This window comes from Ovis aries, chromosome 2, assembly GCF_016772045.2.
Source record: "Ovis aries strain OAR_USU_Benz2616 breed Rambouillet chromosome 2, ARS-UI_Ramb_v3.0, whole genome shotgun sequence".
NCBI lineage: Eukaryota > Metazoa > Chordata > Mammalia > Artiodactyla > Bovidae > Ovis > Ovis aries.
The window spans coordinates 138,002,964-138,028,207 of NC_056055.1; the positions used below are offsets into that span (position 1 = coordinate 138,002,964).

A 25,244-nucleotide genomic window follows, 5' to 3' on the forward strand; every position below is an offset into this window, starting at 1 on the left:
ACCTAATCCTTAGATTAGCTTTTGTTACATTACCCAGATGGCTACATAAAGTGATCTCTCTCCATTCTTACATTCTCTAAAAAACAATCCATTATTTGTATGGTACTTCATAATTTACAAGTCTTAACATACATCTCACGTAACCTTCACACAAAGCAAAAATTTTCATCACTTCACAGATGAGAATACTGATACTTTACCCAGGTGATATTACTGGAAATGCGGAGTATCAGGAAGAGAATTTGGGACTTTGAGACCAGTATTCTCTTTTTTCTTATACCAAGCCATCCTTAAGTATAAAAGATTCTGTTCCAAAGCATTTCTATTTGTTCATAAAAAGTTTTTTAAAAATCTAGTACAAAAATTCACAAAGATAAAATGACTTGCCATCAAAGCCTTACTGGTGGCACACTGATTTCCAGAGTCACACAGTCACGTCTCGGCATGTTCAGCACCACGTAGGTGTGTTCTACACCCTACACAATCACTGCCCTACAGCTTTCTGATCAAATCAAGTACATTACGAGAGAGGCAGGATAATACATTACCACGGACCTGAATAAATGACCTCACAAAGTGAAACAGACCTTTCTGAAAGCTTACCTGAGTGCAAGCTGTTCCATCCTCTGGCTGGGAACTGGTAATGGAATATTAAGAAGCTGAAACTGAGATTCCTGCTATGAAACTAACAACACAAAATACTGTAATTTTAGAAAAGTTTGTAAAAGATTGCTGATTGGCTATGTTTAAACTCTCAGTGGCCAGAAGCTACATTCTGAAAACTTAATACCAGAAATCCATTTTAACTTTTAAGAAGTTCAGGGACTGTGAACATGGCAGGCAGAGAATCTGTACATCTAAATTCCAACAAAAGGTCTGAGGGCACTGGCCTATTGGAAAAGGATTACAATATGATGACTATTCAAAGCCTTCCAGTTGGCATTCTGGCTAGGATATAGGATCTTTTTCTAAAATGTGTTTCTTATATGTGAAAAGGATTCAAAAAGTATACCATATATTAAGTGCAAGCAAATTATTACCTTCTTAGAGCACTGAAATTGATTAGTTAAAAGAATGTTAATTGTAATCCTCTTCTTCAAAAGAAATCATAAACATGCTGCTCCCTTCTTGCCTTTGGGGCAAATTTCCTCTTCCTTGGTAGCACTAGAGACCCCCAGTCTGTAAACCAGATCTCTAAGTAAACAATTTCCTGCTTCTCCTGAGTTACTTCAGTCGTGTCTGAACTCTTTGCGACCCTATGGACTGTAGCCCGCCAGGCTCCTCTGTCCATGGGATTCTTCAGGCAAGAATACCAGAGTGGATTGTCATGCCCTCCTCCAGGGGATCTTTCTGACCCAGGGATCAAACCTGCATCTCTCATGTCTCTTGCATTTGTAGGCAGCTTCTTTACCACTGGTGCCACCTGGGAAGCACTAAGTAATTTCTTCAGCATGTTTTTTAAATTAATAAAAAATAAAAGATTCCCAGGTATTTTTCTCAAACCTGTAAGGTCCCTAGTTGCCTAGCAATTAGCAAGATAATAGCAGGAAAGCAAGAACTCCTTTCTTGGCTCTGGCTTGGTGGAGGGGCTGGACCTCAATGGGAATCACCAACCCATAACTAAATCATCAAACAACGCAAAGCTATAGCTTTTTAGCTATAAGCCCAAGATTCAGGCATAATACTGTCATGTTGGGTACTATGTTACGTTTGAAATAACTTGGTTCTCACAGCCACTGAGCAGCTGGAGTTGGAACTGAAGCTCTGTTCTCTGCAATGTGCTTAATTCTACAGTTTTTTCTAATTATGAAATATCACAATGCCAACGCTAAAATACCAGCATTGTGGGAAAGACATTTAAAAAGCATTGCCTGAGGACTTCCCTGGTGGGTCTGTGGTTAAGAATTTGCCTGCCAATGCAGGGGACACAGGTTTGATCCCTGCTCTGGGAAGACTCCACATGCTGTGGGGCAGCTAAGCCTGTGCACCACAACTACCAAGCCCACAGGTGTCAGAGCCCATGCTCTGCAACGAGAAGCCCATACACTGCAGCTAGAGCAGCCCCTGCTCACCACAACTAGAGAAAGCTCGTGGTGAAGACCTAGTGCAGCCAAAAATACGTATTTTTAAAACTATAAAAAAATAAAAGCAAATGCCTGACAGAATGGAAAGATGAAAAATTATATTCTTCACACCAGATTTTTATTCACTCATTCAAACCCCTTTTCCATGTGGTTCAAGTGGTAGAGGTTACAATCTATTACTACTAGTACAAAACAGAATGAATCAACATTCCTACAATACTGAAAGACTAGGATCATTCCTAAAGCTACTTTTACTTCTTACTCCTAAATTTTAAGTCATCCATTCCTTCAATATGCAATATCTCAGGATTATTGAAATAATGTTTTATATCTAGAGACTTTCTAAACTTTGTAGGGAACTAGATCTATAAACTGGAAGATTTTTTTTTTTTTTGGTTATTAATACAAAAAACGATTATTTCTGAGGTTTACAAGCTAACTGTCTGCAAAACTGAGTATTCTTCCTCTATTCAAAGGTAACCAACTTAATTTCTCATCAGAAAAGAAAATAACCAAACAACAAACACAAAATAAGAAATTAGCCAGAAAGCTACGGCTTGTTTCCCACTCAGGAAAAAAGTATAACTGGTAACAAATACAGTACAATTTCCATAAGTGGATTTTTTTTAAACTTGTAAGGTTTCCATTTCTAAAACAGAAGAGTTGAGACACTTTTCTAAGCAGCTTAATCTGTCAGAAGATTTCATATCAATATTTACACCCTCAGTACTTTGTATTTTGCTTTTACACAGTTAACTTTTTTCAGTTAACTTTAAAAGGCAATTCCTCCCATTAAATTCGTGTGCTACTAAATATGTAGGCTAAAGTTAAATGGGCAAAGATAAAGGCCTACATTGTATTTTGGGGGAGAGGTAAGAAAGTTATTTCCCAAAAGCAAGAACTCTTTGGTGAGAAGTATTTTTTACTAACACTTACCAATTTTATTCTTTCACAATTGGATGCATCAACTTGAGTCCAATGAGCATCTGGGTTTGCCACATCTCGTGATTTCCAACCTTAATCACAATTGCGTCTTCTCTTTTTGTACTCATTTATACAAATGGAGGGCAAGAATACAATAACTATTTTAGAGATTACATGAGTTCTATACTAAGACAGTGTGACCCTGCTAAGATTGAATTTTTGGCTCACAGACATTACTACCATGAGGTAACTTATTTGCTGCTGATATAAAAAATACTCTGGTATATAATAGGAAATTATGGGGTGTAAACCTATGAAAACTGAATATATAAAAATAGAGAGTTGCCTAAAGTAATTACAATCAATAATTTTAGAGCTGGAAGGAAATTTAGAAATCATCTAATCTTAACTCCTAGATAAAAGTCAGATATAAAACTTGGTTGGCAAAAACCACACTTCTCATGAGTGCCAAAGCTAGAACTTGGGGTTAGTATTCCAGGTGAATTATTCCTCACAGTATACAATACTCATGGTTAAGAATAAATTACTTGGAAATTTATTTCCCAACAGATCTTTGTTAGATTAAGAAAATCAATCCAAACAAAAATGTTCAAAATCTGCTATCTATTCTTCCTTCTTAGTTCATGTTGCTGAATAAATGACAGTTAAACTTTAGAAGGACAAAAGGTCAAGGAACTAGACAACTTAAAGTGAATAAATTCAACATCTGAGCATAATCCTTTTCTCTAGTCCTGAAATGGGTTGATTTCAACACAAATTCTTGGATATTTGCCACTTAACTTTCAGGCTTATAGACCAAGTTGTAACAGACCTCAAGATGTGGAGTTGATTCAATGACAAAAACTTAATTTGAGCACTTTGCTTCATGGCTACTACAACCACAACCACAAAATCAATTTCTCTCAAAGGAGGTTTCAGTCTCAGAGGGCTCACATATCATCTCAATTAGCAGAAACAAAAGGCAGCTTTCTGTTTATTCTTTATACCATGTATATCTTAGATGGGAAGAAAAAGGGAGTAAAACAAAACTTAACCTAGAAGAAGTTTTTTCACTTAGATAGATTACCTAGACATCAGCTCATAATGGACTGGGAGATCTACAGTATACTGTATGGTAATTTAAGGCACAAAGCTTTACAGGACTTGAAGTAGCTGCTTACAGCAGGAGCTTAAAGCAAGATGAAGATAGGAAACCTTATAAGAGAGACAGAATTTAATAAAATTTTAATTGCAAGGAGTAAATCAAAATGAAAATTTGAAAAGTTAAAGCATATTTGTTTTTATTTATAGACACTTATCACAAGAAATGTAAAGAAAAAGAGAATATCAGAATGGAACTGGATAGTTTTCATGCTATAGCTACGAATAAACAGTATTCCTACATATTATGGTTAGTGAGCACATTATCAGTATAACAGTGAATGGTGGTTACTTAAAAATATGTAGACCATAATCTGTGCTTTAGAAATAACTGCATATAGTGTTATAACCTGAAAAGACATCAAAAGAATACCAAATATACACCTGTGTATAAGAATTCAGAAAAGGTTGCATTCTGTAAAGTCAGTCAGCTGTATTAAAAATGACACAAATTCAAAACAAGATGCATGTTATATAAAAAAGGATTTTGTAAGACTTGCTTGCTGCATTAAATCCATAGTTTAATCCACGAAATTTCCTTTTAATTATCATTTAGACAGATGCATGCAAATAGTTCTAGGATCTACTTTGAGTCTTCCCCAAATCCACTAAGGCTACATATTCTCTCTTCAGGAGCTAAGCAGGTATTCGGGTAGCTGCTTCCTCCTCTGCATCCGCTCGGTTTGCATTAATTTCTGCAAGTGTTCGGCCAAACCGTGCCCATTCATCATTTCGGGGGACAGCAATCTGCTGTTAGAAGAAATACAATGCTTTACGTACAATGAAATAAAAGATCATCTTACCCACTATTTTTCAGTGTTTTCAAATAATTTTTCCATTAAAAAGTAATAATTGACTTGAATGTCCCTTCCATAATTACAGCTACTATACCAATAATTTATAACATTTCAAAACAAAAGATAGTGTTTGAGAAGTGTGTTATGACAGCCTCAGAAATGATTTTGCTATTATCAGCATCTGTGCAAGAGAGAATGACAATGATGCTCTGTAAACAGAACTCCTATGCACTATCTCATGGACTTTCTGGTGAGCAGGAATTCCTGAAGAATTTTTACTTCTTGCACATGAGTATGAAGTAACTTTTGAAACATGGTTCATAAAAGGCTGGTTTCTTAAGTATTTTTGTTTGGAGTATAAGATAATCTTTCTTGATGTATCTTAAACCTTTTGTCAAAAGGTATGCTGCTATTTACCAATTCAGTGACACACCAAGAGTAAAAGGGGAAAGGACGCTTGTGATATATTTCCCTCACTGAAGCAGTTCAATAACCAAACATTTTTGACAGCTGTCATTATAATATTAGAGGAATCTAGTACGCCATATTAGGGCACAGAGCATTCAGTGTGGCAAATGGATGTGCCTGCTTCTAAATCTACTGTACGAATTTAGACTAGTTGGGACAGTGATACCCAGTATTGTAGCTCCCAGACAAATGTGACTATTTAAATTACTTGAAATAAAATTGAAAATTCAGTTATTCAATTGTTCTAGCCACATTTTAAGCGTTCAGTAGCTAATGGCTACCATGTTGGATGGTGCAGATACAGAGTAATTCCATCTATGCAGACAATTCAACTGGCTGCTCTAAATGATCCAATTTACCTCTCTCCAGGTGCAGTTGCTAGAGGCTGTGGGATTTCCAGAGAGGATGGAGAATCATAAGGCACAGCAAAAGAAAAGAGTGACTAAGGCACTAGCCAGGGCTAAAACATGAGGAAACCACCCCTGAGCATTGTGCACAGTCAACCCAAACAGTAAAGATGAGAGGGCTGCAACTCATCCTGTTGGGTTCACTCATAACGGCTTTGCAACAAGGCTCACGGAGTCAAGAATGACATTTCACGTAGTCATTAGATAGCTCTTAAAAGATACTACTTTTTATTTGAGCTACCTGGTCCAAACAAATCTACGAATACAAAAAACAAAATCTTATCTCGATGTCAATTCTGTAAAGCCCCCAAGTCCAACTATGACTAAATTTCTTCTGCTAGAAGAATTTCTAATTTCCAGCAATGCATGCTGGAAAGTACTTTCAACATATGATACTACCCTCAACATTTGTTGCATAGGGACATAGGACATTCAGTTTAGAAAGGAAACTAATCTCAAGAGTTGCTTCTGTAATGAAAAGTAAGTTTTATCTTTACAAACACATGGGTTATTCAATTCATGAACCTCAAAGACTAGATTTAACCACAAAGATACTGCCACTATAGTTCCATGAAAGCTAAATAGATGTGTCAAAATTATAGGCAGTGAGCCCCATACCTCTCCCACATCATATATAACAATCTGTCCTTCAGAATCACCCACGGCAATCTCTCTTCCAGAATGGGTCCATCTTACACGATTAAGAGCAGGATTACCTTCCACAGAAATGCTTGCAGTTGGCACCTAAAGTCATTTAAAATACAGTTCAGTGTTAAAAGTTTCATCAGGATTTCTATAAACATGTAAAATAGTAATTCCTTTTTCTTCCAATCTGGCTAGGTTTTTGAAAACAAAGATGAAAATAGATAAAGAATTTCCCCAACTTTCTTCCTGTTCAGCGATACACTCTGAATGACATTACAGTCAATCCTTGAAAATGGTTTGGGAAAATAACTTAAGTCCTTTCGTAAGAAATCTTCACATGACTGGACACATTTTGAGAAATCTTCTTTTAATAAAGGATTCTTTGTTGTTTTGACTTTTTTAAGAAGTCAAGCCGTTTGAAAACAGATGGCCAAAACCTCATTTAAAGAAACATCTCAGAAGCCCGCATAAACAGATTATGGTTCAATTTTAGAGGACAGGAGTTACTTTTGTAGCTTGTGTCTCTATTAGCTAAAACCTGTGATTTGATCCACAGATTCTACAGTTCATACCAAAGATGCATATGGGTCAGTCCAAAGCCCTTGTCCCATGAACCATCTGGAGCAAGGCCAGAGGACAGCACCAACACCGTGGCACCACCCCTTGGATATGGCTGTGCCCTCTGCTGTGCAGAGGGAAAAGAAATTATCTGCCACTCACAGAGCAAACCTTCAATGTCTGACTCAGAACAGAATCACAATAGTTTTAAATTTTTGAAACCTGATTAAAAATAATCCTTCTATTTGACACAAGTCATCCCCAAATGACTAATTTAACCTTCTAGAATGCCAAAATAGTTTAAGAGAAAAATTATAACTTAGCTTTATTATGAGTTAAATTATAGAACAGATCCAAATTTAATTGTAACCACAAATGCCTAACATGAAAATCCAAATTAAGAAAATTGGTACCACTCTAGGTAACTAGAAATGTATAATTAAGTCCAGTCATGTATCCAGGACTCAATATCTTTCACTAGCAGTATCTGAATGTTGCTCTTCAAACTACTAGAGCAGAAGTTAGCATGATGTTAAAATACTTGTATTTCCAATATATAAATTCCTTGTCCTGTATAATCAACTAATTTACTTAGAGGATTATGATAACATATATTTAGCCACTAGAAATAAGAAGAGATGTGAGAAACAGTGGCTGTGGGAGAAGGCGCCAAGAGACTTTCTCCTCAACAACTTTTATTGATAGAACTGCTAATGTTACTTCTTAACCACCACATTGCAATATAGAACTCTAAGAACACTCTAAGCCTTTGCCTACATTAGTAAAAACAAACATAGTTAAAAATAAATAATAGCTGCAGTTAAATTTCATTCCAAATAAGTCATTTTAGTATAATAATTAGGAAATTTGATTATTTCTATATTAATTTTATAGTAAGACTAACACTGTTTTTAATCTTTCACAGAGCAAGTCATGAAAATACATTTTGTGTCACTCAAGTCAGCCTACAACTAATATTTATTGATAATATATAATTCTACCAAGGCTAAGAGATGATTCAGAAATTCAGAATTAAGGTTAACATATGTCAACAGCCTGAAACTATCTGCTTTCTAGCCTATGAATGAAAAATATCCCAGTTGCCTTATGAATGAGACTTTGCCAGGACATGAAGAGATGTGACAATGCTTTCAGAAGTAAAAGGAATGCCCCAGTGCTCCTGGCAACAATATTTCTCCCTTCAGTTCTGCACAGCAGGCTGTTTATTATTTAGGGTACAAAGCTTATTTGCTTTCTTTGTGATGAAGCTACAATCACAGAGTCCTTTCACATTCCTTGGGATAAAAGGAATTTCACAAATTATTCAATAAATCTCCAATTTTCTATTTTTCAGTGCAATTTTTGTTATTTTCTTGCTCACCTCTGTGTCATTATTGAGATTCCACAAATCCAGCCTACCCATGCCATCCACACAGGCAAACAGGGCTGGGTGAGTGGGTGACCACATAACATCATAAACATAGTCTGAATTATCTTCAAATGAGTACAAAGGCTTGTTATTCTGAAAAGGAAAAGTTGATTTTTAGCACAGTCAAAATATGACATACATTCAATAAGTATGATAATATTTTATGATACTTAACTCAGCCTAGAAAAAGTTCCTATAATCTGTTTCACTATAGAATTACCTGGAGTTATGAAGTATGAATCAACAACTGGATTGCATTTTCTGTTTAACTTTTAGACACCATACTGTTTTTAAAAAGGAATAGGATGTGCTTTAAAAACATTTTAATGAGATGATGCTGGAAAGATGAGAGCAATGGCAGTATACTTTTTGAATCTCCTCTAAATCTCCCCATAAACCCAGACAAAGCACTGAGGATAGCAAAAACCAAAGATTCATAAACAACATCTACAACAAAATCAGGAGACAAAACTTCAAATGTTAACAGGTGGAAATCTTGGCCAACTATGAGATCTGCATGGCACATCTGTGTGAGAAGAAGTACAGGAAGGCACGAGGGCTTCTCACAGCTGGAGAATAGAACAGAAAAGCCTCACAGTACACAGCGGGTGATCACTGGACAGCATGGGGGTCAGTCTGAGAACAGCAGTAGAGACTGGGAGGGAGTCAACACAATTCCATTTACACACGGAAGGCAGACTCCATTATGATAGAAGTAAGGTCTAATGATGCAGTCTGAGCCCCGAAAAACTCGCAAATTAACAAATCAAAGCTCCCTTTCCAAGACCAAGTCTCACCAAAAAGAAACTGAAGGGAATGGAATCCAAGTTGTGGAATACAGCACAATAGGGACAAGGGAAAGAGAAGGTTCAGATAAAGGTGGTGGAGAGGAACGGAAAAGATACATTTCAGAAAGTGCAAGACACAGAGAGATATATATCCACTTTGCAAAAAACCCAGGAGGGCTTTAACCTAGACTACAAAACTAGAAAGGACTTCCCAGGTAGCTCAGTGGTAAAGAATCCACCTGCCAAAGCAGGAGGCACAGGTTCCATCCCTGATTCAGGAAGATCCCCTGGAGAAGGAAATGGCAACCCACTCCAGTATTCTTGCCTGGAAAATCCCACAGACAGAAGAGTTTGGCGGGTTATAGCCCATGGGATGGCAAAGAGTAGGACACAACTGAGCGACTAAACAACAACATGAAACTAGAAGAGTTATCTATGCCCGTTCCCTCCTCCTTAAACACAGAGAAAAACTCATTTCACTACTAGATAATAAGGAACAAAAAAAAGGATCTCAGTCAAACCTCACACAAAGTTACTGTGACAGATCTTTAACGAGTGTAAGGATGTCATGACAATTAAATGTGAAAAGAACAGTCTTTTCAACAAGTGATGCTGGGCCAACTGTATATACACATGCAGAAGAATGAAGTTGGACCCCTCCTTCCCCACATCAAACCCAGAAATTAACTCAAAAATATCTCAGATCTGAATATAAGAGGTAAAACAGTATGTCTAAATACAAGAGGCAAAAACAGTAAAACTTAGGAGAAAGCACAGGAGTAAGTCATTGTGACTTTGGACTTGTCGATGATTTCTTAGATGAGATAAAAGCACAAATGACAACAAAAAAGTATATATATTGGGGTAAATCAAAATTTAAAACCCTTGTGCTTCAAATAATGCCCTCAAGAAAGTGAAAAGAGAGCCTATACAATGGGCAAAAATATTTGGAAATAATATATCTATAAGTAACTTGTGTCTACAACTCTTAACAAAACTTTAATAAAAAGGCAAACAACCCAATTAAAACTTGGGCAAAGTTTTAACAGGCATTTCTCCAGAGAAGATCTACAAATACAAATAAGCACTTGAAAAGATGTCCAATATCATTATCCACTATGGGAATGCAAATCAAAACCACAATGGAATATCATTTCATACCACTAGGACGGCTTAAATAAAATCCCCAAACCACTGAATTGTACACTGTAAAATGATGAATCTTATGGTATCTGAATTATATCTTAATAACACCGTTATTTTTTTAAAAAAGGAAAGTTAAACTGAATGTTTTCGACAGTGATGGACAAATGAGATTAACAAAGATATACCTGTAACGGCAGGCCCTCAAAAAGAAAATCAAAGCAATACTATAGAATACAAAAATAATAATTTTAGAGAACTCTCCTAAAATAAAAGACAGCCTGAAATTCATTAGAGTATCTTGTGTATCTACACAATCAATCCTTAAAATAAAAAAAAAGAAAAAAAATTTGATCATTCAGTTTTTAAAGACCAAGTTATGAGTGAGGTAATGAAAAAAAAAAAAAAGGATTGTCATCAGACTTTTTGACAATGCTTTTGCCAGAAAACAAGAATAACATATTTAGGGCAATCAAACAATGTAAACTGTAGATTTTGTATACAGCCAAACTGGTTTCCCCGGTGGCTCAGTGGTAAAGAACCACCTGCAGTGCGGGAGAAGCAGGAGACATGGGTTTGATCCCTGGGTCAGGAAGACCCCCTGGAGGAGGCCATGGCAACACACTACAGTATTTTCGCCTGAAGAATCCCAAGGACAGAGGAGCCTGGCGGGCTACAGTGCCTGGGGTCATGAGAACTGGACATGACGGAAGTGACTTAGCAGATAGCACAAACTGACCTTCGTAAACAGACTCTTGAGAATACAGGAATAATGCACCCATGAGCACCTCCTGAGGAATCTATTGTGGAAGAAGCTCCCGATCACCAAAAAGAACGAAGAGACGTCAACATAAGGACGGGGGGACACCAAGCTTCTCCTTACAGAATTATAAACCATCTGCAACTATACACAGCAGTATGAACAGCACCACAGAATGCAAAATCCAGACTGAGAAACTAACAGGACAACCAATCTGGTTTCTTCAACAGCAGTAGCAGCAAGGCAACAAGGCAGAGAAGGAAACCCTGTTTTTAAGAGAAGGGCTCAAAGGATGGGTCAATCACAAATAAATGAACCTCATCTGGATTCGGCTTCAAACAAATAAAAGGTAAAAAGAAAAAAAAAGTTTTAATTGAGCACCGATTGCCTATTTGATGAAATTAAGGAATCACTATTCATTTGGGGGGAGGGTACAACAATGATATGGTAGTATTACAGGTTTTTTTGTTTTGTATATATAATACTGCATACTATAAGTCATTGTTTAAAATAATCCAGTGGTACGGAGGGAATGCATATAGGAATAGATCAAACAAGGTTGGTCATGTGTTGAAAATTTTAGGAGCTAGGTAATGAGCACAACAGTTTAATTATACTCCTCTTTCTGCTTTTGTATCTATTTGGAATTTTCTATAATAAAAAGCTTAAAATTATAAATCTAAAATTTTCCAGGAGTCAAAGTAAATGTCAACTGCAGATTATCTTAAAAGCCAAAAAAAAATATGTTTGTAATTAAGAAAATAAAAATTTTAACTGAACTTAAAATTAAGCTAAAAACAGAAAGTAAGAGTTTTCTTCCTTTTTCAGATCAGTATTTTCCTATAACTCCCCTCGGCAACAATGAGTATCACAATCATTTGCAGAGCTTTTAAGAAACCCAGATGCAGGGTCCCACCTTCAATGTGCATCATGAGTCCCTCTGGTGTTGCTGCACTAAAGGTTCTGATGCACATCACTGATTAACAAACACCCTGCTTAGAAAGAGCAAGGAAAGATTTAAAAAAAGCTTTCTTAAGTGAACAATGCAAAGAAATTGAGCACAACAATAGAATGGCAAAGACTAGAGATCTCTTCAACAAAACTGTAGATACCAAGGGAACATTACAAGAAAAGATGGGCACAATAAAGGAGAGAAGTGGCAAGGACCTAACAGAAGCAGAAGAGATTAAGAAGAGTGGCAAGAATATACAGAAGAACTACACAATAATGTCTTAATGACCCGGATAACCACAATGGTGTGGTCATTCACCTGGAGCCAGACATCTGGAGTGTGAAATCAAGTGGGTCTTAAGAAGCATTACTATGAACAAAGCTAGTGGAGGTGATGGAATTCCAGCTGATTTAAAATCCTAAAAGATGATGCTGTTAAAATGCTGCACTCAATATGCCAGCAGATTTGGAAAACTCAGCAGTGGCCACAGGACTGGAAAAGGTCAGTTTTCATTCCAATCCCAAAGCAAGAAAATGCCAAATAATGCTCAAACTACCATACAATTGTGCTCATTTCACATGCTAGCAAGGTAATGCTCAAAATCTTTCAAGCTAGGCTTCAATTGTACTTGCACTGAGAACTTCCAGATGTATAAGCTGGATGTAGGAAAGGCAGAAGAACCAGAGATCAAATTGCTAACATCCGATGGATCATAGAAAAAGCAACGGAATTCTAGAAAAAGCATCTACTTTTGCTTAATTTTCTACACTAAAGCCGTTGACTATGTGGATGACAACAAACTGTGAAAATTCTTAAGAGATGGAAATACCAGACCGCTTTACTGCCTGCTGAGAAACCTGTATGCAGGTCAAGCACCAGTTAGAACTGGACATGGAACAATGGACTGGTTCAAAATTGGGAAAGGAATATGTCGAGGCTTATTTAACTTATATGCAGAATACATCATGTGAAATGCCGGGCTGGATGAATCGCAAGCTGGAATCAGACATGCAGATGATGGCAGAAAGTGAAGAGGAATTAAAGAGCCTCTTAATGAGGGTGAAAAAGGAGAGTGAAAAAGCTGGCTTAAAACTCAACATTCAAAAAGTAAGAGTGGGGAAAACGTGGAAAACAGTGAATGATTTTCCTGGGCTCCAAAATCACTGCAGTGACTGCAGCAATGAAACTAAAAGACATTTGCTCCTCGGAAGAAGAGCTACGACAAACCTAGACAGTGTTTTGCAAAGCAGAGACATCACTTTGCCAACAAAGGTCCATATATACTCAAAGCTATGGTTTTTCCAATAGTCATGTACGGATGTGAGAGTTGGAACATACAGAAGGCTGAGTACCAAACAATTTGATGCTTCTGAATTGTGATGCTGGAGAAGACTCTTGAGAGTCCCTTGGACAGCAAGGAGATCAAACCAGTCCATCCTAAAGGATAGCAATCATGAATATTCACTGGAAAGACTGATGAAGCTGAAGCTCCAATACTTGGGGCACCTGATATGAACGCATTGGAAAAGACCCTGATGCTGGGAAAGACTGAAGGCAGGAGAAGGGGGCGACAGAGGATGAGAAGATTGGATGGCATCACCAACTTAATGGCCATGAGTTTGCGCAAACTCCGGGAGACAGTAAAGGACAGGGAAGCCTGGCATGCTGCAGTCCATGGGGTTGTAAAGAGCTGGACACAACTTAGCGACTGAACAACAAGGTCTATAAATCCTGAGGTGATTGTATACTTCAAGAAAATCCCGTTTTTAGGCAATTTTATGGTCTCTCATCAAAGACTTGAAACAGCTGTTCACAGTCATGTGTACATACATGTTCAACTATGTGGCCAAGTATCTCCCTCCTAAGTATATGCCCAACAGAAACAAGTGCTTATGTTCACCACAAGACACCTACAACTATGCTCATAGCAACATTATCCATAACCCAACCCCAAACTACAATTAACCCATATACCATCAGCAGCAGAATGGATAAATTATAGTATATTTACATAAGGGAATACTGTATATCTGAAACAATGAACATCTAACTATCTACAACTACATTCAACAAAATGCAATGACTCCCACAAACATAATGAACAAAAGAGCCAAACACAAATAAGTACATATCATGATTCCATTTTTTATAGAAGATGAAAAATTTAATATACTAATTTGATTAAAACCCATAAAAATTATATACAGAAAAAGAAGATTGTGGACTGTCTCAGGAAATTATTAATAAAATTCTTCATCTAATTCAGTAGACTATGATGCAGCCAGAGGAAAAGAGCAGGATGCATTAAAATTGGGTAAAAGATATTAAAAATAAAAATACAATAAATGGCAACATGTTTCCAAATTTATAAAATGTAATTAGAAACCTTTAGTAATTTTTTCAAGTTTAATTTAGAAAACACAGTCATCCAAGGATTAACAATTTTCTGCCTCAAAGAGAAAGAAAAAACACACACAATACCAAAATTGTTCATTAATATATTAATCTTATATATGACACTTCAAATTTAAAATCCCCAATGGATCATTTGAAATACTTTTTAATAGTAATATCTTTTCTTAATTCGATGAGAACTTCTGCCTCAATGGAAGAGAGGCAGCAGGAAAGAGCTGAAGAGGGACACAGGACCCAGACTCTTATTTCAGGGCTTTAAGGCTTTGGAGAAGTCATCTCATCATTGCTGGCCCCTACTTCCTTATTCGCAGAGCAACAGTTCTGTATCAGTGGTTCTGAACTTTGACTATACATTGTAATCCCCCTAATCCTAGAGGGATTTTCAAAATTATGCTGTTGCCAAGTCTCCTTAGATATTATGATTAATCAGTCTCAGGTGCCAGGTGAGCACTAAAAGTTTTTAAAATTGCCAAGGTGATTCTAACATGACCAAAACTGAGAGCTACTGAACTAGATGATGTCTAAAGGTCACTGCCGCTCTAAAATTTTTACAAACAAAAGGTTTGCAAATACATTTGCCAAAAAGAATGAATCAAAAGTATTGTTTCTTGAAAAACAGATAGCATTTGAATAATCAAAGGCAGCTCATTGTAGTACATGGTGAAAATAAACACTGAATGGTCAAGAGACAAACCATATATATATTTTTTTTAGTTCTTTACAGTTATGTATTGGGTTAAATGGTGTCCTGCCCACCCCAGCCCCCCAACTCCCTGTCAAATTCAAGTCTGTTTGGAACTTATAAATGTGACATTATTGGAAAAAGGGTCTTTTGCAGACTTAATTAAACTGGGGTTATACTGCTTAGAGTAGGCCCTGAATCTAGCATGACTATTGTCTTAGAAGAAGAGAAAAATCTGGACAGACATGTAAGGAGAGTGCGATGTGACGACAGAGGCAGAAACTGGAGTGATGCAGCTGGAAGCCAAAAAGCACAAGATTGTTGCTGCTGCTGCTGCTGCTAAGTCACCTCAGTCGCGTCCGACTCTGTGCGGCCCCATAGACGGCAGCCTACCAGGCTTCCCCGTCCCTGGGATTCTCCAGGCAAGAACACTGGAGTGGGTTGCCATTTCCTTCTCCAATGCATGTAAGTGAAAAGTGAAAGTGAAGTCGCTCAGTCGTGTCTAACTCTGCAACCCCGTCCATGGGATTTTCCAGGCAAGAGTACTGGAGTGGGGTGCCATTGCCTTCTCCGACAAGATTGTTAGCAACCCTGAAAACTAGAAAAGAGACAGGGAAAGAGGGATAGATTCTTCCTCAGAGCCTCCAAAAGTAACCAACCTTGCCAACACCTTGATTTCAGACTTCTAGCCTCCTGTGAGAGAATAAATTTCTGTTGTTTTAAGTTCCCCAGTTTGTGACAATCTGATATGGCAGCCCCAGGAAATGAATACAGTAATTCTATATTTTTCTGGGGGCATCTGGGGAGTTCTAGATTAATAACCAAAGAGTCTCTATAGTAAATCCATGAACATAACAGTGAGGTACTTTCCAGAGAAGTGGGAAAAAAGTACATCCTCACTTGAATCAAGATGGAAATAAACAGATTCTCATGAAAAAGAAACAATTCCAAGGGCAGAAATACCTTTCTATATAACCTGAAAGAAGATACTAACTTTTTGAGAAGGAATGTATGTATCCATTAAAAGAAATGGAAATATAAACAAGCACTCTTATAAGAAAACTGAAGAAACACCTAATTCAAGCACTGTCCTGGAGACTGTCTCTGTCAATGGATTCTGAGGGTTACCACCTATGGCAGGGTTCTCTCTATGTGAAGATGAATGAATCAGGCTATCTTTGCTTGATGCCATTAAGCATTCAAATTAAAAAACGTTTTTTGCTCCAATTCCTTGCTCACCAAGCAACCTTCTGATTATAATCTGGCTTCCCATGTGGGTTGTCCAATACAGGAAACAATGAACCGGTCAGGCAAGTAAGAGTTTCTGGGCCTTCTGGCAGTTGTTTCTCATTGTAAATTAATAAATTGACCTTCTCCCACATATCAGTGTCTTAGAGACCTGTGAGTGCTAATTAGCATTCTCTAGCTAATCAACTCTGCTGCTGCTGCTGCTGCTAAGTCGCTTCAGTCATGTCCAACTCTGTGCGACCCCAATAGATGGCAGCCCACCAGGCTTCTCCATCCCTGGGATTCTCCAGGCAAGAACACTGGAGTGGGTTGCCATTTCCTTCTCCACTGCATGAAAATGAAAAGTGAAAGTGAAGTCGCTCAGTCGTGTCTGACTCTTAGCGACCCCATGGACTGCAGCCTACCAGGCTCCTCCATCCATGGGATTTTCCAGGCAAGAGTGGGGTGCCATTGCCTTCTCCGAATCAACTCTAGTAGACTAATAAAACTGAGTTTCTGAATATGCAAAGGACAGGCTGGACACTGGCCAACAGCAAGTTATTACAATAAATGTTGCCCTGGAGGACTGGGTCCTGATGGTCAGTCAGCATTTTCCAAGAAACATCCCAACTTCAGAGCATTTCTTCATTTTAATTTGTCTAACAGGTGCATAGTTGCTATTAGAAGCATTAGTAAAATCTCTTTAACCCTGTTTTAACGCAGATATTTTCCAAGAGTTAAATAGGTTGAAGCTTTTCAAATAAGGAGGGAATTTAAGACATCAGAAACTGTGAAACAATTTTACGGTGTATATGGACTATAAAAGTTCAAGAACTACCTATTCTGAGAAATACATTAATGATTCTAACTTTGTCACTTTTTGGTAAATATGCTCCTGAAAGGCATCAGTTCTGAAATTAGAATATATTGTGCATATATTAATACATTGTGTCCTCCAAATAAATAATTCTTATGTTTTAAGAGTAATCTGTAGTAAGTACAGTTAAATGTGGTTGGAATATTAAGCTCATTTATCAGGTCTACCCCTAATCAAGTGCTCATGGAATCCTCAAGTTATCTTCAAGACAACTATTCTATTCCTCCTACCATTTTTCAGGACTGCCAAAGTACTTCTGTTGTGAATTTTCAAATTTGGTATTTTAAAAAGTAAACAGTGTCCTTTAACTATTTTAGAAGCAATATCTTGGTTGGTTTAAATTAAACTTCACCAAAATGCGGAAAATTATCTATCTTTATCTTCTTTATTAAAAATAACTGAGTTCAAAAAAGAAAACAATTTGATGATCCAGAACCCTGTCACTGCATTAAAATCCATGACTCTGCAAAAACTAGAAGATGACAGAAGATAGATTACTTGAAACTAAATTTGAGGCAGTACCAAACTGAGATTTCAAGCGATAGACAGAGGACTTATAGAAAGGGAGAAAAAGAAAGAATCTTGTTTCGCTGCTGGGGCAGAGTCAGATCTTAAAGGATACAAAGATACAGCAATATCTAATGATTCATTCTTCCAGTTTATGGGGACCCAATTCCTAGAGTCAGAAAACACTTAAAAAGTAGAGGCAAAAAGAAAAACAATTTAAAGTCTGTTAAATTTATGAATTTGAAGATACTGGTTTAAAAAGCTTAAAGCTTTTTAAGCTGGAACAATGTTTTTAAGAAGAGATTATCTTAAAATTTTGCCTATTATTCATTATCATTGTATTGGAGAGCAGAGAGGCTCTACCAAGTTTTTAGAGAAGAAATGAAGACCAGTAACACAATTAACCATGAAGTGTAAATCCAAGATCAAAGCAATAATGACTTTGGGAGTCATAATATGGCCAAATAAAAAAATACTTAGCAGATTGTTGCTCTTTCTTCCTTCATAGACTAGAACTATTTGTGATGCAAAGTCAGAATAAAAAGGTAATTCTTCTGATACAGTTTTGAGGATAGATGGTTTATCTTCTATAAAATCACCCTGTTCTGTGTTGTCCTATTCTTCGGTCACTAACATTAGAGTGGCCGAAGAATAGGGTGGTGGGGGGAAGGGAGAGCCTTGTATTACAGTTGAATGAATAAATGAGCCGTCTATATGAAGCTTAAGAAGGAAGCAATGTCTAGCTCCATTAGCAAGGAAAGAGATATGGCTGGCTGTCATTCTTATTCAGTAGGCAGTTTTATGCTGAAATACAGGAAAATACAAAAACAAAAAATATCAACCACCAATCAATCAGCTGTGTAGTACACAAAAGCAAGCACCAGTCAGTCCACTACCACAGATGGAAGTACTGTTCTTATTTAGGCAAGATGAATTCTTCACTTTCTAGTCCTATTTGGTGGTATATTTAAGAATGGAAGCCTCAAATTTAAAGATAAAAAGGATGGCAAACTGAAGCCCTGAGATACTAAAAATAACAAATCTACAAATAGATAAAAGATTCTCTTCAAATACTGAAAAAGGGTACTGGCCAACAATCTAAGATGTAAGGTATCCAGATATCCAGAAATCTAGCCACTTAGGTGGCCACCTACAGCGCAGAGAGAAACAATTGGCTTCATCTCTCCAATTCTGCATCTTGCTTTGTTTTTGCTAGCTGGATTATACATTTCTTTGCTTAAAGACATGAGAATCTTCTACCTCTACCTTTCTCCACTGTATAAATCTCATTCAAAAGCAAAAATTCAAGAGCAATCCAGGAAAGAAAACAGATGATAAACTAAATGCATTAACACTCTGCCTGATCTCCATGGAGGAGAAAAGGAGGAACTGAATGAACACTGTGAAGTCTCTATCATGCTAGACAGACACTGTGTTAAACAGTTTTTAATACATTTTCCTTCATTAGACTTAAATGCTGTTTTTAATGCCTGCTAATTAATCCCAGAGACATTACTGTGCCAACTAAGGTCCGTCTAGTCAAGGCTATGGTTTTTCCTGTGGTCCTTTATGGATGTGAGAGTTGGACTGTGAAGAAGGCTGAGCACCAAAGAACTGATGCTTTTGAACTGTGGTGTTGGAGAAGACTCTTGAGAATCCTTTGGATGGCAAGGAGATCCAACTAGTCCATTCTAAAGGAGATCAGTACTGGGTGTTCATTGGAAGGACAGATGCTGAAGCTAAAACTCCAATACTTTGGCCACCTCATGCGAAGAGTTAACTCATTGGAAAAGACTCTGATGCTGGGAAGGATTGGGGGCAGGAGGAGAAAGGGACAACAGAGGATGAGATGGCTGGATGGCATCACTGACTCGATGGACGTGAGTCTGAGTGAGCTCCGGGAGTTGGTGCTGGACGAGGAGGCCGGGCATGCTGCGATTCACGGGGTCGCGAAGAGTCAGACACGACTGAGCAACTGAACTGAACTGAACTGAATTAATCCCAAACGTGCTTAGTCGCTCAGTCATGTCCAACTCCTTGCAACCCCATGGACTGTAGCCTGTCAGGCTCCTCTGTCCAGAGGGATTCTTCAGGCAAGAATATTGGAGTGGGCTGCCATGCCCTCCTCTAGGGGGATCTTCCCAAACTAGGGATAGAACCCAGGTCTCCCGCACTGTAGGCAGATTCTTTACCATCTGAGCCACCAGGGAAGTTCAAGAAAACTGGAGGTGGGGAGCCTATCCCTTTCTCCAGGGGAACTTTCCCACCCAGGAATCAGACCAAGGTCTCCTACATTGCAGGCAGATTCCTTACCAGAAAAGTCAATCCCAAACATGAAAACTTTGAATTTTAAGAGACAATTTGCTACTTCACTTCCTACTACACTGAAAGAACGCATCAGGAAAGGACAAGAGTGAGTAGTGAGTTTATCCCTGATTTCCAAGGTCAACATTTGATAAATGAATGATTCCACTATAATAGTAAAGAAAATCTCTTAAAAGCACCAGGTTTTCTCAAAGAAATTGAAGAATCAAAGTTAAGATAAGGCAGATGAAAACATGAAAAAACACAGCTTAAAATTTAACTTAAATAGAATATGATATTCTAAGGATGGAACTTCGTCACCAACAATGTAATACTGCAGAAAAGCTAGACAGCAAAGTAAAGGCACTTTGGATTTGCCTTGAGACTTTCAATAATTCAGGGCAAAGTCACATATTTCTGGAATTGCTGGAGGATCAGGAAGCACTGCTTAACATAAAAGGTTTTCAAGGCTTATTTAAACACAAACAACTTGTATTATGTATTGTGGTCAACAAAAATATATATGCATCCATAAGTATAATTATTATATATAAGTATTTATTTATAATAAATTTACCTATTTAATATAAAATATTTAATTATACTATAATAGTTTATAAGTATTTACACAATACTTTCCTAATGACTCGAGTTTATGACATAGTCTTATTGTACAACAGTTTTTATCTATCTTTCCTCCAGTTTCCATCAGCTCTGTGAGTCACTGCAGTTCTGAACATCTTCTAAAAGCTCTTCAAAGAGCAAATGCACAGCTTTTGTGCCAGGCTATAGGGGAGCTATATGAGAGTCATGCGAGATCTTCAGAGGCTTTTCCCCCAGCTCAGTTCAGAATAACAATTTCTATGCTTGAAATGCCAGAAGTGGGACAACTGGTCTTGGTTATGAGTGGAGTTATCATACCTGTGAGCATATTTTTTAAAAACTTCAACATCTAGTTTTCACTCATGTTCTGTGTAACTTTCTAGGTTTGATTTATCAGTAAATCATTCCAAGCTATTAGGAGGCTTTTCATCTTTTCCATGTGGTATTAGAGCACCACCTTGTGTCAGAAACCTGAGCACCTGACCAGACATCTGTTTTTAGATACCTTCGTTGTCCAAAGTTTTACTGTCCAGTCAAATGATGAAGTGACAAAAAGATGTGAGAAGTCCACTGCTCCAACAGCTGAATGGCAATGAATGCCAGTAATTGGTCCTTGATGTCCCTCGAACATCTCACTGATTCCAGCTTTGCTATTTCATAAGAGTGAAAACAGGGAAATCTCTTGTAAGTAGACCACTTACAAATATATGTCATCATAGGTTTATCTATTATTATACTTTGACACAATTTCAACAAACTTAACTCTGTGCTCATAACACATCAAAATAATTATGTTTGAGTGTTACTCTACCCATATTTGACAACACCACTAAAGCAGTAGTAAGTACATTTTGGAACCATAATCATGATGCTATTGATGACAGAACTCAAAAGTCCAATGTCCAAGGTTCTGAGGTGGTGGAACAGAGACAAAGAGATGCTACATGTAAGAGAGAGAACCTAGGTTACTTTTAAAACAAAAGCTTTCAAGTGAAGGTGATCTGTATTTGCAATGAAATCTGAACACTCAATTTTTTTTTTTACAGGAAGCAATTGATAAGGTACAGCTAGACAATTTCAAAACAGATTGAACAGCAGGAGAAATACTAGTCAATTTAAAATGTGTACGTGACATTACTGTACAATTATCAGGAGAAGTGAACTTTGAGCCAAGAAGGCTCAATGTCCAAATAAATTGAAATAGAAAAACAGTTGAAAATCTTATTTACAACTTTAAAGGCCAGTATGTGGTATATGAGTTTTTGTATTTGTAACTGCAGAATGTTACTTCCTACCACTAACTTTTGTGAGCACGTCCACATATACGAAAATCACAACATACCACACCCCTCAAAATCTATTGCTAGAACGCATTATAATCTAAAATGACCTTTTATTTTTAAAAAGTATTTAATTTTACATACCTGAACTTAAATAACTTTAAGTAGCTCTAGGAGAGATTCCTACTTGAATTAAGAGGCAAATTGTTTTAATGAGATTATTCAAGGGAGAATTTTAAATAATTGCAAATTCCAGTTTAGATTTACCTGCCATGGCGACATGCTGTGTACACAGAACCTTCCTCACTTCCAACAACGAAGTTGTTGACATCTCCAACAGGGAAGGACATAGATGTCACAGCAACTGCCTTTGACTGTTTATGAACTAATTCCATGCTATCCTACACAGAAAAAATTGAGATTATTTTGTAAACTTACGATTTTTAAATTTTTAAGAACATTTTCTAGTCTTAGTTTGTAAACCTTCTTTTACTATACTGCTTACATAAATTTAATTGATTAAAAGAAGCAGGTTTGAAAATGAAGTATATATATCACAGATGATATTTAATACATGCTTAGATTTATAAACTGTTACTATAATACTATTATAAAACATTTATGAAAAATACATGGGTTTATAGAGACTTAAAAAAATACCAATACTTGCCTCAAAACTTCAGAGTTTTCCTAGTGTAACCTACCTGTGGATGGGAAAGCATGTCCAGACTCCACGAACAAATTTTTCCATCAGTAGAGATACTAATCAGATTGTGAGCATTCTGTGTTCCAACAACATTTACACAATATACAGGATGCTAAAGAAAGAAATATTAAAGAAATTATTATCTGGAATTATTTTCACAAAAAAGATGAAATAATTTTTACTGTATCATCACAGATATTCTGTTTCATATCCAAATAGTCTCACATCATAAGGGCATTTTTAATGTGAAGTTTGATCCTATTCTGTGGATTAACAATAGATTATTTTAGAAGAGAGATAAGTTTCTAATAAAATAGATTTCAAAAAAAAAAAAAGCCCTCATTCTTAGTTGCTAAATGATGAGGAATTCATACATCAAAGGAAACATATTTTGAGACTATTTTGACAGACGCGACTAAGTATTTAATGATGAAGGAAATCTAATGGAAATAACCTCTTTACTTACTGTGTGTGCGGCAGCTGACAGTGGAGTTCTTTGCACTGGAGTTCTTTTATTGCTACGGTTATCCCACAGCACAATTTGGCCTGAATATGTGCCACCCACAACCAGATTTGGATGAAATTTTGCAAACGTAGCAGACATAACGGCTGACTGCAAATAAGTAAGATTTTTATATTTAAGGGTCAAATGAAAGAAAAGTGACAAGTTATAAGAATAAATCTATAACCAAAAACATTTTCCCTTTTATTATAAGCTATCAGAGATTAAAACCACCAGTAAATAAATACACTTAAAAATGTCATTTTGTTTAAGAACATAAAGATACAGCTCTAGAATAGTTTTGCTTAAAAGTCGAATGTAATGACTGTTTACAGAAATATTTAAGCAATTTATCCAACAAAGCAAAAACTATTTTATTACAGCATTAAATCAAAAGATAACTGGCTCTACTTTAGCCTTTGACAGAAATCTGATAACAGAGTATAATGCTAGTTTTGATTCAGTTAAGTGTTTTGCAGAATTATTATTAAAAGATTATAACTTATGCAACCAGAAAGGCTTGCAAATTCTAACCTCCCACTAAATCCACTTTAAAAAATCTGCATCTGTTTCCTACTTCAAACATATGTTTCTACTTAAAACTATCTAGTTCCAACTCCTCAGGCCATGTATAAGTAATTCAGTGGGCCAACCATCTAATTGTACATTCAGCAAGTAAGTTCCTGAGAAACTCCCTGCAGAAAAGACATTTTATAAAAGATTCCTTTTATACAATCAATCACAATAACAGAAAATCACAACAGCAAAGGACTTTAGGTGTGATTAAACATAAGAGACATCAAAAAAGCTAGAAAACACAGATCATGTTGAATAGAGAAGTCTTCAGTTTTTTGTTAACATCTGTTTGCAAATATGGGGTGGTTTAGTAAATGCCAATCCAATGAAATCATTCTGTTGACAAGAAAAGAAAAAAGGCACTGTCTAAATTCATTAGTGAATTCTTAAACTGGGAGAAGACTGCTAAAAGACTATCTTACCTGGCAGTGAAACACATACTCTGGAGTCGTTTTTTTGTATTTCATATTCCATACAAGGGCCACACCATCAGGCTCATGAGGAGCATCTTCGTTGTTGTTATAGGAAGCCACCAGTAATTCTGGATACTGCTCGCAAGAATCAAGTGGGGAAAAAATGCTATACATAATAACTGTTTTACATTCCTAGTTACTCAACTGTTTTTATTAAATTATTCTGAAAATGCAAATTCCTAACACTTCATCAAGAAATACATCTCTAGAGTTATGCTCTCTGCAACATTAGTAAAACTTTGAATTAGTAAAGTTATTTTAAAGGTTTTAATGTTAAAACATTTTATTAAAATGTGTTGCAATTCTATCCAAAGGACAGAATTAAAATAGGTAAGCAATTAAAGTAAGTAAAACTAATCTGTGGCATAAATAAAACCTTGAGTTTTAAATAGTATTCCAATCCTTTCTTCCTAAGTACATAAGGCAACCATAACATTAGAGCCATCATCCATTGTTATAATATACACTGATTTAATTATACAAAGTTTCCATAATTAAAATACAACTACCTGCTTATTGTAATTCAAAAATGGGTAAATATAAACCAATTTTGTTATTGTAATTTACCTGAGATGACCAATCCAAACAACTAACAACCCGATGCTTTGACCAACGTTCGTCAAAAAACTGTCGATTTAATGACAGTTTAGCACCTGCTTGAATCTCTCTACAGAAAAAAAACAAAAACCAAAAAACAACAACCGTGTTATAACTTCCCACTCTTAAAGTAATTAAACATTGCTGACACCATAATTTTAGCAACTATTCTTACCCTTCTTTGTCTTCCAAATCTCTTCCACTGTAGTCAAAGAAGATGTTAATCTGCTCTGAAAGAGCTCTTTCTACAATTCTTGTGGAATGGTCAAAGAAACTTAAAAATTCCTCAGAGTGCAAGATTTGCTGCTTTTCTTCTTCAGTCAGCTCATGAGGAGGAGCTGGAAAACAAATGTTTTTCTAAAGTCTGATATATGCCACT

The 25,244-nt window shown here is 36.6% G+C and overlaps 1 protein-coding gene across 12 annotated transcripts in view; it reads right to left on the reverse strand.

The window, feature by feature from the left end:
* Nucleotides 1–4,283: 4,283 nt before the first annotated feature.
* Nucleotides 4,284–25,244, reverse strand: part of DYNC1I2 (dynein cytoplasmic 1 intermediate chain 2) — a 54,717-nt gene continuing 33,756 nt past the window's right edge. For 4 of the 12 annotated variants that reach the window (XM_042243727.2, XM_042243725.2, XM_012133890.5 and 1 more), the window contains 10 exons: nucleotides 25,041–25,203; nucleotides 24,836–24,935; nucleotides 24,218–24,343; nucleotides 23,184–23,330; nucleotides 22,716–22,829; nucleotides 22,279–22,412; nucleotides 21,237–21,381; nucleotides 8,426–8,566; nucleotides 6,460–6,585; nucleotides 4,284–4,916 (listed from right to left, as the gene is read on the reverse strand). In XM_042243727.2, coding sequence (XP_042099661.1) covers nucleotides 4,806–4,916; nucleotides 6,460–6,585; nucleotides 8,426–8,566; nucleotides 21,237–21,381; nucleotides 22,279–22,412; nucleotides 22,716–22,829; nucleotides 23,184–23,330; nucleotides 24,218–24,343; nucleotides 24,836–24,935; nucleotides 25,041–25,203 — 1,307 coding nt within the window. In that variant the 3' untranslated portion in view covers nucleotides 4,284–4,805. Of the gene's footprint in view, nucleotides 6,586–8,425; nucleotides 8,567–21,236; nucleotides 21,382–22,278; nucleotides 22,413–22,715; nucleotides 22,830–23,183; nucleotides 23,331–24,217; nucleotides 24,344–24,835; nucleotides 24,936–25,040; nucleotides 25,204–25,244 lie in introns of all 12 variants that reach the window. The other 8 variants (XM_004004599.6, XM_012133854.5, XM_004004598.5 and 5 more) reach the window with 2 other exon arrangements.